Here is a 12082-nt window from a genome sequence, read left to right on the forward strand (position 1 = left end):
AAAATAAATACACTCTATATGTCTGTCAACAGGAGACTAAATCAATTATAATACAGTCACATAAAAGAATTATATGTAGTTAAAAAGGATGAAATAAACTTACATATGCTGATATGAAAAAAACATCCATAACATACGAAGCATAAAAAGAACTTATATATATATATACAGAACACTATCTTATGCAAGAAAATTCTACATGTAATAAATAACTATGGTATTATACAAGAGGTCCAGAAAAAGACCTATTAAAACAATTACTAGTTACCAATCTACCTTACTGGAATTTTTAAACAAATATTGCTTTTATAATTTTTTAAAAAATCTACGTATGCTTACATATTCATTGAAAAAAATCTCAAAGACCAATAAAAATTCTAACAGATTTTTTCAGGGAAGTAAAATGATGGGAAATATTCACTTTCAACTTATTAAAATAACATGAGTTATTTATACATTATTTATAACTCATGTTATTTTAATCAGAAAAATCAACAAAGTGGGTATGTATGTATCAAAGATACATTGATATTCTGGAAAAAAGTTGCTATCCATCAAAACCACTTTTAGAAGCTTATAAAAATACAAGGACAGTTGACCCTGAACACTGCAGCATTTAGGGGCATCAACCCCCAATGCAGTAAAAAATCTGCATATAACTTTTGATTCCCCCAAAATTTAACTACTAGAGCCTACTGCTGACCAGAAGCCTTACTGATAATATAAATAGTTGATTAACATATATTTTATGTATGTATTATATACTGTATTCTTTTTTCCCTCCATTAGTTTATTTTTTTAATATGAAATTTATTTTCAAATTGGTTTCCATACAACACCCAGTGCTCATCCCAACAGGTGCCCTCCTCAATGCCCATTCTTAGAATAAAGTAAGCCAGAGAAAAGAAAATGTTAAGAAAACCATAAGGAAGAGAAATTACATTTACAATATTATACTGATTTTACCATAAAAAATCCACATATAAGTGGACCTATGCAACTCAAACCCATGTTATTTAAGAGTCAACTGTACCTTACACTACTATAATTTGGCAACATGTTACCACTGAAGGAACAAAATAAAGAATACATGGAACCTCCCTGTATTAGTTTTTAACGGTATATAAGCCTACAATACTCTCAATAAAAATTTCAAAAGAAAAACCCAAAAAACAAAAATCAAGTGCCTTAAATGCAGTGTGGTATCCTGGAGTGGATCCAGAAACAGAAAAAGAACAATTGTGAGAAAGCTGGTAAAACCTAAATAAAATCTACAGTTTAGCTAATAACAGTATATCAGAATTAATTTCTTAGTTTTGATAAATGTATCATAGTAATGTAAGATGTTAATATTAGATGGATGAAAGGCACAAGAGAATCTATAATATCTTTGCAACTTTTCTGTAAACCTAAGATAATTTTTAGGATTAGGTTTGAAAAAGTTTGTTTAAAAAACAAATACATGTGCTAGGTTCCAATGCACACCCATTTACCAAAAATGTCCTTGTATTTCTAAAAAGCTCTCTGATACACAGCCAGAGTTAACAACCACTGATCTAGCACTTCCCCATCAGATCACTGTTTCAGAAAACTGGTTTCCTCAAAGTTATACAAAAATCTGGATAATGAAGAAAGTATATTTTAAAAAGTCAGATAGATGGTCTTTATTAATAATACCGATTAGCCTTATTACAATAAGTATCACCAGAAAGGTCATCATATACAAAATGTTTCCAAGGCTAATGTGTAGTCTGTCTGGTTCATATGCTTACAATAAAGAATATTACATAATCATGCTTTATTTCCTTGTCCTTACAAAGACAATTAAAAATCAGGTTAGCATCTCCCAGCATACTCCAGGCCCATACCCACTTCAGCTACAGACAACTCACCGGGGCACCCACTATGCAGAGCACTCTGGGAACTCCCAACCCACACTCATTTCAGCTCCAACTGTCCCTCCAGTATGAAGAGCACCAGGATCCCCTGGTGTGTACCTGCTTCAGCTCCGGCCATACCACCAGGGTAGTCCCAGCACAAAGTGCCTTGGGACACCCAGCCTGTACCTGCTAAAGATTAAGCCAGCCAGCCAAAGCTGCCACACACACACAGTGTACATAGAGGATGTTCTGCATAAGGCAATTCCTTCAAGTCTAGGAGTAGTTATTCCACCTAATTCATAGGAAAACACAGAGCGTCAAATAAAATGAAACAGAATAACATACTTCAAATCAAAGAACAAGACAAAACCTCAAAAAAGAACTCAACAAAATGGAGATAAGCAAACTATCTTATAAATTCAAGATAATGATCATAAAGATGCTCACCTGACTTCAGAGAAGAGTGCATAAACTCAGTGAAACTTCAACAAACAGATAATATAAAAAAGAGCCAATCAGAGCTGAAGAATACAGTAAATGAAATGCAAATTACTCTAGAGGGAATCAACAGCATATCAGAGGATGCAGAAGAATGGATCAGTGATATGGAAAACAGTAATAGAAAGCACCCACACTAAACAGAAAAATGTGTTTTCAAATGAGGATAAGTTTAAGAGAACTCAGATAAGTTTAAGAGATCTCTTGGACAATATCCAGCATTCTAACATTCATATTATAGGGGTCCCAAAGAGAGAGAGAGAGAGACAGAGAGAGAGAGAGAGACAGAGAGACAGAGAGAGAGACAGCACACACACAGGCGCACAGAAAAATAACTTGAAAAAATAATAGCTGAAAACTTCCTTGACCTGGAGAAGAAAACAGACATCCAAGTCCAGGAATCACAGAGAACCCCAAACAAGGACGCAAAGAAGTCCACATTAGTTAAAATGTCAAAAATTAAAGATAAAGAGAAAATCTAAAAAGTAGCAAAAGAAAAGCAACAAGTCATGTACAAGGGAAGCCCCGTAGGAGTATCAGCTCTGATGGGAATTGCATGGTATATTCAAACTGATGAAAGGAAAAGAAAACAGTAACAAAAAATATTCTGCCCACCAAGGTTATCATTCAGAATTTAATAAGAACTAGTTTCCCAGCAAACAAAAGTTCATCATCACCAAAACAGACTTACAAGCAATGTTAAAGAGACTTCTTTAAGTGGAAAGGAAAAGACCATAATTAGAAGAAAATTATAAAAAGAAAAAAGTTCACAAGTAAAAGCAAACAGAGAGTAGTAAATCAATCTCTTATAAAACTAGTATGAACGTTAAAAGACAGAAGTAGTAAAATCGATGTTATCTAAAAAATTAGTTAAGGGCCTCATGAAATAAAAAGATACAAAATATGATACACACAAAACAAAAATGTCTATTTTTAGAATGTGTTCAAACTTACCATCAACTAAAAATATAAAATAGACTGCTACATACACAGGATGTTATATATGAGCCTCATGGTAATCACTAAACAAAAACCTCTACCAGATACACAAAAAATAAGGAGAAAGGAATCCAAGCATAACACTGAAGGAGGTCATCACAAGGAGAGATAGAGAAGAAAAACAGAAAACTATAAAAACAACCAGAAAACAAAAACAAAATGGCAGTAAGTACATACTTAACCAATAATTACTTTAAATGTAAATGCACTAACTGCTCCAATCAAAAGACAAGGGTGACTGAATGGATTAAAAAAAAAAAAAAAAAAAAAAAGACATCTATAGCTGCCCATAAGAGACTCACTCCAAGCCTAAAGACATGCAGACTGAAAGTGAAGACCTGGAAAAACTTATACCATGCAAATGGAAGCAAAAAAAAAAAAATTTTTTTAAAGCCAGTGTAGCAATACATCAGATAAAATGGACTTTAAAATAAAGACTGTAATGAGACAAATAAGGGCAGTGTATAATGTTAAAAAGATCAATCCAACAAGAAAACAGAGCCATTGTAAGTATCTACACACCCAACACAGGAGCACCTAAATACATTAAGCAAATATGAAAAGACACAAAGGGAGAAACTGATATTAACACAGTAATAGTAGGGGACTTTACCAGCTCACTTACATCAATGATCAGATCATTCAAACACAAAATCAATAAGAAAGCAATGGCTTTGAACAACACATTAAACCAGATAGACAATATATACAGAACATTCCATCCAAAAACAGAATATACATTCTTTTCAAGTTTTTTCCTTCTCTATGTCACGTTAAGCCACACAACAAGACTCAATAAATTTAAGAAAACTGAAATCATATAAAGCATCTTTTCCAAACACAACAGTATGAAACTGGAAATCAACTACTAGCAAGACTGCAAAAAACACCAAAACATGGAGGCCAAACAACATGCTATTAACCAAAAAAATCAATGAAGTAATTAAATAGGAAATAAAAAAAAAAAAAAAAACAAAGACAAATGAAAATTAAAATATAATGGGGCCCCTGGGTGGCTCAGTCGGTTGGGCGTCCAACTTCGGCTCAGGTCAGGATCTCGCGGTCCGTGAGTTTGAGCCCCACATCGGGTTCTGTGCTGACAGCTCAGAGCCTGGAGCCTGATTCAGATTCTGTGTCTCCCTCTCTCTCTGACCTTCCCCCATTCATGCTCTGTCTCTCTCGGTCTCAAAAATGAATAAACGTTAAAAAAAAAAATTTTTTTTTAAAGAAAATGAAAATATAATGGTCCAAAATCTTTGGGATGTAGCAAAAGCAGCTTTAAGAGGGAAGTTTATAGGGATACGGCCCTATCCCAAGAAACAAGAAAAATTTCAAGTAAACAATTATTCTTACATCTTAAGGAACTAGGAAAAGAATAAACAATGCCCAAAGTTAGTAAGAGGAAGGAAATAATGAAGATGAAAACAGAAATAAATGAAATGGAGCCTAAAAAGTAACAGAGTAGATGAATAATGAAAGCAAGGAGGGCCTGGGTGGCTCAGTCGGTTAAGTCTCTGACTTTGGCTCAGGTCATGATCTCACGGTTTGTGAGTTCAAGCCCCGCGTCGGGCTCTGTGCTGACAGCTCAGAGCCTGGAGCGTGTTTCAGATTCTGTGTCTCCCTCTCTCTCTGACCCTCCCCGTTCATGCTCTCTTTCTGTCTCAAAAATAAATGAACATTAAAAAAAATAATAACAATGAAACCAAGAGCTGGTTCTTTGAAAAGAGAAACAAAATTGATAAATCTTTAGCCAGATTCACCAAGGGAAAAAAAGAGGTTTCAAACAAATAACATCAGAATGAAACACAAAACAACCAACATCACAGAAATACAAAGGATTATAAGAGAACACTACAAAAAAATTATATACCAACAAATTGGACAACCAATGGACAACCAATTAGAAGAAATGGATGAATTAACTAAATCAGAAAGAAACAGAATATATCAACAGACCAATTATTAGTAACAGAATTGAATAGGTAATCAAAAAACTCCCAACAAATGAAAATCCAGGACTGGATGGCTTCACAGGTGAAGTCTACCAAACATTTAAATAATTAACAGCCACTCTTTCGAACTGTGCCAAAAATAAAAGAGGAAGGAGAGCTTCCATATTCATTCAATGAGCAAGCATTGCTCTGAAACCAAAACCAAAGACATTACAAAAAAGAAAGACAGACAGACAGACAGAAAGTGTGTGTGGGGGAGGGGGGGAGAGTGAGAAAACTACAGGTTAATATCCCTGATGAACATACAATGCAAAAATCCTCAACAAAATATTAGCAAACCAAATTCAACAATATATTAAAAGCATCATTCACCACCATCAAGTGGTGGGATTTACTCCAGGAACGGAAGAGTATTTCAATATCCACAAATCAATCAACTTTATATATCACATTAACAAAATGAAGAGATAAAAACCATATGGTCATCTCAACAGATGCAGAAAAAGCATTTGACAAAATCTGACATCTGTTCATGATAAATTCTCAACAAAGTGTATACAGAGGGACATAATTCAATATAATAAAGGCCATATATGACAAACCCACAGCTAACATCAAAATCAATGGTGAAAAACTGAAAGACTTCTTCTCAGGAACAAAAGAAGAATGTCTACTCTTGCCATTTTTATTTAACATAGTACTGGAAGTCCCAGCTACGGCAATCAGAAAAGAAAAAGGCATCCAAATTGATTATGAAGAAATATAACTGTCTCTACTCACAGATGACATGATACTATATATACAACACCTTTAAAACTCCACCAAAAATCTATTAGAATAAATGAATTCAGTAAAGTTGCAGGATACAAAATTAATATACAGAAATCTGTTGCATTTCTATACCATAATGAAGCAAGCTGAAACAAATTAAGAAAATGGTCCCATTTACAACTACACCAAAAAGAACAGAATACCTTGGAATAAATTTAACCAAGTGAAAGTTCTGTACTGTGAAAACTATAAAACACTGATGAAAGAAAATGAAGATGACACAAATGAAAAGATATACCATCCTCATGAATTAGAAGAACCAATATTGTTAAAATTTCCATACTACCAAAGCAATCGACAAATTCAATCCAATTCTCATCAAAATACCAATAGGACTTTTCACAGAACTAAACAAACAATTCTAAAATTTATGCAGAACCACAAAAGACTCTAAATAGCCAAAGCAATCTTGAAAAAGAACAAACCCAGAGGTATCACAATCCCAGCTTTCAAGACATACTACAAAGCTATGGTAATCAAGAGTATGGTACTGGCACAAAAACAGACACACAGAGCAATAGAAGAGAGAGCCTAGAAATAAACCCATGCTTACGTGGTCAATTAACCTATGACAAAGGAGGTAACAATATACAATGGGGAAAAGACAGTCTCTTCGTGCAAAAGAATGAAAATGGACCACTTATACCAAACACAAAAATAAACTCAAGACAGATTAAACACCTAAATATGAGACCTGAAGCCATAAAGCTCCTCAAAGAAAACATACGCAGTAATCTCTTGGACATCAGCCTTAGCAATGTATTTATGAATATGTTTCCTCAGACAAGGGAAACAAAAGCACAAATGAAATATTGGGACTACATCAAACTAAAAACCTTTTGCATAACAAAGGAAACTATCAGCAAAACAATAAGGCAATCTCCTGGATGGGAGAATATATTTGCAAATGATATATCCAATAAGGGATTCATACCCAAAATACATAGAGAACTTCTACAATCCAATACCAAGAAAACACAAAGAATCCAAAAAAAATGGGCAGAAGATCTTAATAGACATTTTTCCAAAGGCAACATACAGGTAGCCAACAGACACACAAAAAGATGCTGACCGTCAGTAATCATCAGAGAAATGCAAAACCAAAACCACAGTAAGAAATCACCTTATATGAATGGCTAATATCAAGACAAGAAATAGACAAGTGTTGGCAAGGATGTGGAGAAGAGAGAACCCTTGTGCACTGTTGGTGGGAATGTAAATTGGTGCAACCACTGTGAAAACACTGTAAAGTTACCTTAAAAAAATGAAAAATAAAAATAACATATGATCCAGTATTCCACTACTGGGTTATTTGCCCCCCGCCCCCCAAAATGAAAACACTAATTTAAAAAGATGTATGCGGGGCACGTGGGTGGCTCAGTCAGTTGAGCCTCCGACTTCGGCTCAAGTCATGATCTCGTGGTTTGTGAGTTCGAGCCCCATATCGGGCTCTGTGCTGACAGCTCAGAGCCTGAAGCCTGCTTTGGATTCTGTGTCTCCCTCTCTCTCTGCCCCTCCCCCCGTTCATGCTCTGTCTCTCTCTGTCTCTCAAAGATGAACAAACGTTAAAAAAAAATTTTTTTAAAAAGACATATGCAACCCTATCTTTACTGCAGTATTATTTACAATTGCCAAGTTATGTAAGCAACCTAAGTGTCCATCGATAGATGAATGGATAAAGATGTAGTATATATACAATGGAATATTACTCAGCTATAAAAAGAACGGAATCTTGCCATTTGTGACAACAGGGATGAACCTAGAGGATATTAGGCTAAGTAAAACAAGTCAGACAGAGAAAGACAAATACTGCATGATTTCATTTATATGTGGAATCTAAACAGCAAAACAAACAAAAATGGAAACAGAATCATAAATACAGAGAACTGGTAGTTGCCAGAGGGGAGGATAACAGGGGAGGAGCAAAACGGGTGATGGGTATTAAGAGGTACAAACCTCCAGTTATAAAATAAATAAGTCACAGAAATGAAATATACAGCATAGGGAATATAGCCAATAATACTGTGATAATATTGTATAGTGACAGATGGTAACTACACTCATCATGGTGAGCACAGCAAAATGTATGAAATTGTCAAAACACTATGTTGTACCCCTAAAACTAATATAAATGGATGTTAACTATACTTCAACTTAAAAAGAAAAAATCAGGTTTGCATCATATTGTGATTCAACTCACCAGGTGGGAGTGGCTTCATATCAGCATCAAACACCAGTAAGTCTTGTTCTCCTTCCCTGAACTCAACACGCAGAATGTCACCAAGAGCTCCAACGAGTTCTGTCACATTTAAGAAGCCCAATTTTTTTGGTGAAAGTTGCTCTTTAAAGATTATCTGTCACAAAAGAAACAAAAATAACATAAAACATTAGATAAATGTAATACAATATATACAGATACATACACAGATTAAAACAATGTCTTAATTTTGTTTTAGTCAGGGGCACCTGGGTGGCTCAGTCGGTTGAGCATCCGACTTCGGCTCAGGTCATGATCTCACAGTCTGTGAGTTCGAGCCCCGCATCGGGGTCTGTGCTGATGGCTCAGAGCCTGGAGCCTGCTTCGGATTCTGTCTCCCTCTCTCTCTGCCCCTCCCCTGCTCATGCTCTGTCTCAAAAATAAATAAAAACATTAAGAAAAAAAATTTTTTTTAAATAATTTTGGTTTAGTCAAACTAAATTTGTAAGGGTCAGCAATCTCAGGTATTACAGTAAAGGCTTGTTTCCATATAGGTATAATCCAAACCTAGAGACCTACAACATAAAGCTTCCAGGCCAGTTTCAACTTCCTTTTAAAGTATATGGTGGGGCACCTGGGTGGCTCTGTCAATTAAGCCTCTAAATCCTGATTACAGCTCAGGTCATGATCTAACAGTTTCATGAGTTTGAGCCCCATGTTGGGCTCTGCACTGACAGTGTGAAGCCTGCTTGGGATTCTCTCTCTCCCTCTTCCCTTCCTCCACTTGCTCTCTGTCTCTCTCAAAATAAATAAATAAGCTTTATAAATAAATATAGTATGTGGTACAATGAAGTGAAAATCAGGGTACTTTTACCTCTTGTTCTTAACAATGTCTAATTATAAAGCAAAAGAATAAAGGGGGTACACAAAATACAAAAGTCATAATAAAACTTGGTATTTCTCAGTTTTGAAAGTATTCACTACCATTTTCAACATGCAATAAAGTAATATGATTTTAAAATATTTCCTTAAAATTCTAGGATTTCACCCTAGAAGCTGAGATGAATAAGCAGGTATCAGTGTATCACCCACAATATTGTTTCTCTTGCCTTAGGAAAAAATTACACCAAATAAAAAAATGTATATACAGGGTATATACTAAATATGTTTGGTTTAAACTGGACAGTGAATTGGAAGTTTGCCCTTTTTAGTAAGACCTCCTATTAAATTGTTCAAATTCTTGGAGCATCTGGGTGGCTCAGTCAATTGAGCAACTGACTCTTGATTTCAGCTCAGATAATGATCTCATGGTTCGTGAGTTTGCGCACCACACAGGGTACTGCACACCCTCCCTCTGCCTCTCCCTCTCCCCCCCCTATTCTCAGGCTCCCTCTAAAGAGAAAAAAAATGTTCAAATTGTCAAACTTTTGTCTCCCTAACCAAGGTAAAGCAGTTGAGCTATTCATAGTTCTTTTTCTGTTCCTCCAACTTCGAGCAGGAAATAAACTTTCTCTGACTTAATAACCTTAGGGAAAAATCAATAGAAACACAGAAAGCAAACGCTCTAAAAGAATAGACCTCTAATAGAGGATGGGACAGCTGTATACCTTCTTGTTGATGGATGCTGAGACCCAACTCTACTCTTTATGACTTCTCCCAAAACACTTGAAAAATGAGGGCCAAGTCATGGGCATCAGCCAAGTCATGGTTTTAAACGGTCATTAATATCACCTCTATAACCAATCATGAAAATACCAAGAGAGAAAGGCTTGGTAGAAGACAGGGGACACGTAATGGTAAATGACACTGTATCTCTACTTTTTTTAAAGTTTATTTATTTTGAGGGAGAGTATGTGCACAGGGGAGGGGCAGAGAGAGATGGAGAGAGAGAATCCTAAGCAGGCTCTGCACTGTCAGCACAGAGCCTGACAGAGGGCTTGAACTCACAAACCATGACATGATGACCTGAGCCAAAATCAAAAGTCCAACACTTGACTGACTGAGCCACCCACACAACCTTTATGTCTCTACTTCTTTGCACGTTACATATTACGACTTCTTTACCTTTTATGTTCATTAGTCTCTTTAATGGTTTCTTTACCTTGTCTGTAAGTAGCTAGTACTATGAACATGCAAGTCAGTCAAATACAAGACTAGGATGGAAAGGATTTTATTAATTTTTTAATACATGATATTTAGAAGGTTCAAAAAAACATGCAGCAAAAACTAAGTCTCTGGCCCACTCCCAACCCTCAGTGGCCCAGGAGATCACTTCCCTGGAGGTAACCATTATTACCAGTTTCTTGCACAAACCAAAATCACCAGCTTCTTGGGCAACTTTCTAGAAATTGTCAAAACATGAACACACATCATGCTTCAACATATATTTATTGTGCCCATTTTTGCTTTCAGTTAATACAGAGAGAATTCCTTATCAGTACATGAAAAATTGAGTTTTGCTTTGTGATTCTGAAAACCAGTTTTAGTAAGTTGGTTCTGTCCACCGATTGGTATGTCAGATATATTTTTTCCTAATTTCTTAGTTATGCCTCCAGGTTGATAGACTCCCAACCATAAGCAAGGAAGAATTGATGTATTTCTACTCCCACTTTCCTTGATTTCTCTTCCATCTCCAATTTTAGCTATATTATTTCTTCCATAGAGTTTATATTTATGCCTTCAAATATATGAATATTTCCTATTAACCTGATTTCATTTCCTCACTGTGTGGATTTTGCAGATGACATACTCATAGTGCAAACACTATTTTCTGCAAACTGACAGCTAGATCCAAAGGCTTGGTCAGACTCCTGCTCCATGACTGTAAGTGATGCTGTATTTATGAAGAGGCATGTAACGTCTAGCTGTCTCTTTTTTGATGGTGTTAGTAGCCATTCCTGGTCAATGCCTAGATCCACTATTTTACTAAGAGAAATTGTAGAGTGAAATTGTATCAATTCTTTTTTGTTATTTAGTTGGAACATTTTATAGAGATATGCTCCACTCATCTGCTGCTTGGTTACCCAGTCATACCAGATTATTTGGAAAACAAGGATAAGTGATTGGCTCCTTCTTTTAATCTTTTTTCAAGAAAATAAATTGGTACTCTATCATCCTCCAAGATAACCAATTAGTTTTTAATATCAGAGCAACTCAAAAGTTAAACATACTTGGTGGGTTTCAAAAACACTGCAAGTATTATCATTATTGAAACCTCAACTAACTCAAGTGGATTCCTAAGCCATCCTGATGTGAACCTAGTCATTAATAAGTTTCCTTGCTAGTCTGGAATGACAAGACATTCCAGATTCTGCATATGCAACTAGACTATGCACACAATAAAAATTATCCCATAATTAATCCCATATATTCCATAATTATTCAATGCTCTATACAATACACAACAGTCTCAAAATTGAATAACAGTACTAACATCAATACCATTAATAAAAGCAATCAAACTTTTTTGCCTGTGCTGACCTCTTCTCTTTCTACCATTTTGTGTAATTGTTCTTTATCTACATTGTCAGAGTATATAGCCATTATATACTATATTCTCTCATTTCTAACTCTCATTTGGTCTTAGTTTTATAAGTAACACAGATTAATTCTTCTGTTGGTATCACTCAACAATTCTGGTTATCTGAAGTTCATTGTCCGGTAGACTCCTTGAGAAGGGCTCATCAGAACAAGTTCTTAAATTCTTACATGGTGATAATAGCTTC

The 12082-nt window shown here is 35.4% G+C and overlaps 1 protein-coding gene across 4 annotated transcripts in view; it reads right to left on the reverse strand.

Annotated features, from left to right (window-relative positions):
- The window catches only part of TDRD5 (tudor domain containing 5), a 99569-nt gene that overhangs the window by 43024 nt on the left and 44463 nt on the right, over positions 1-12082 (reverse strand). For all 4 annotated transcript variants that reach the window (XM_053909211.1, XM_019426497.2, XM_053909209.1 and 1 more), the window contains exon 7: positions 8361-8514. In XM_053909211.1, coding sequence (XP_053765186.1) covers positions 8361-8514 — 154 coding nt within the window. The remainder of the gene's footprint in view (positions 1-8360; positions 8515-12082) is intronic.

Source organism: Panthera pardus, unplaced genomic scaffold (assembly GCF_024362965.1).
Source record: "Panthera pardus isolate Hobbes unplaced genomic scaffold, ASM2436296v1 HiC_scaffold_21, whole genome shotgun sequence".
NCBI classification, from domain to species: Eukaryota; Metazoa; Chordata; class Mammalia; order Carnivora; family Felidae; genus Panthera; species Panthera pardus.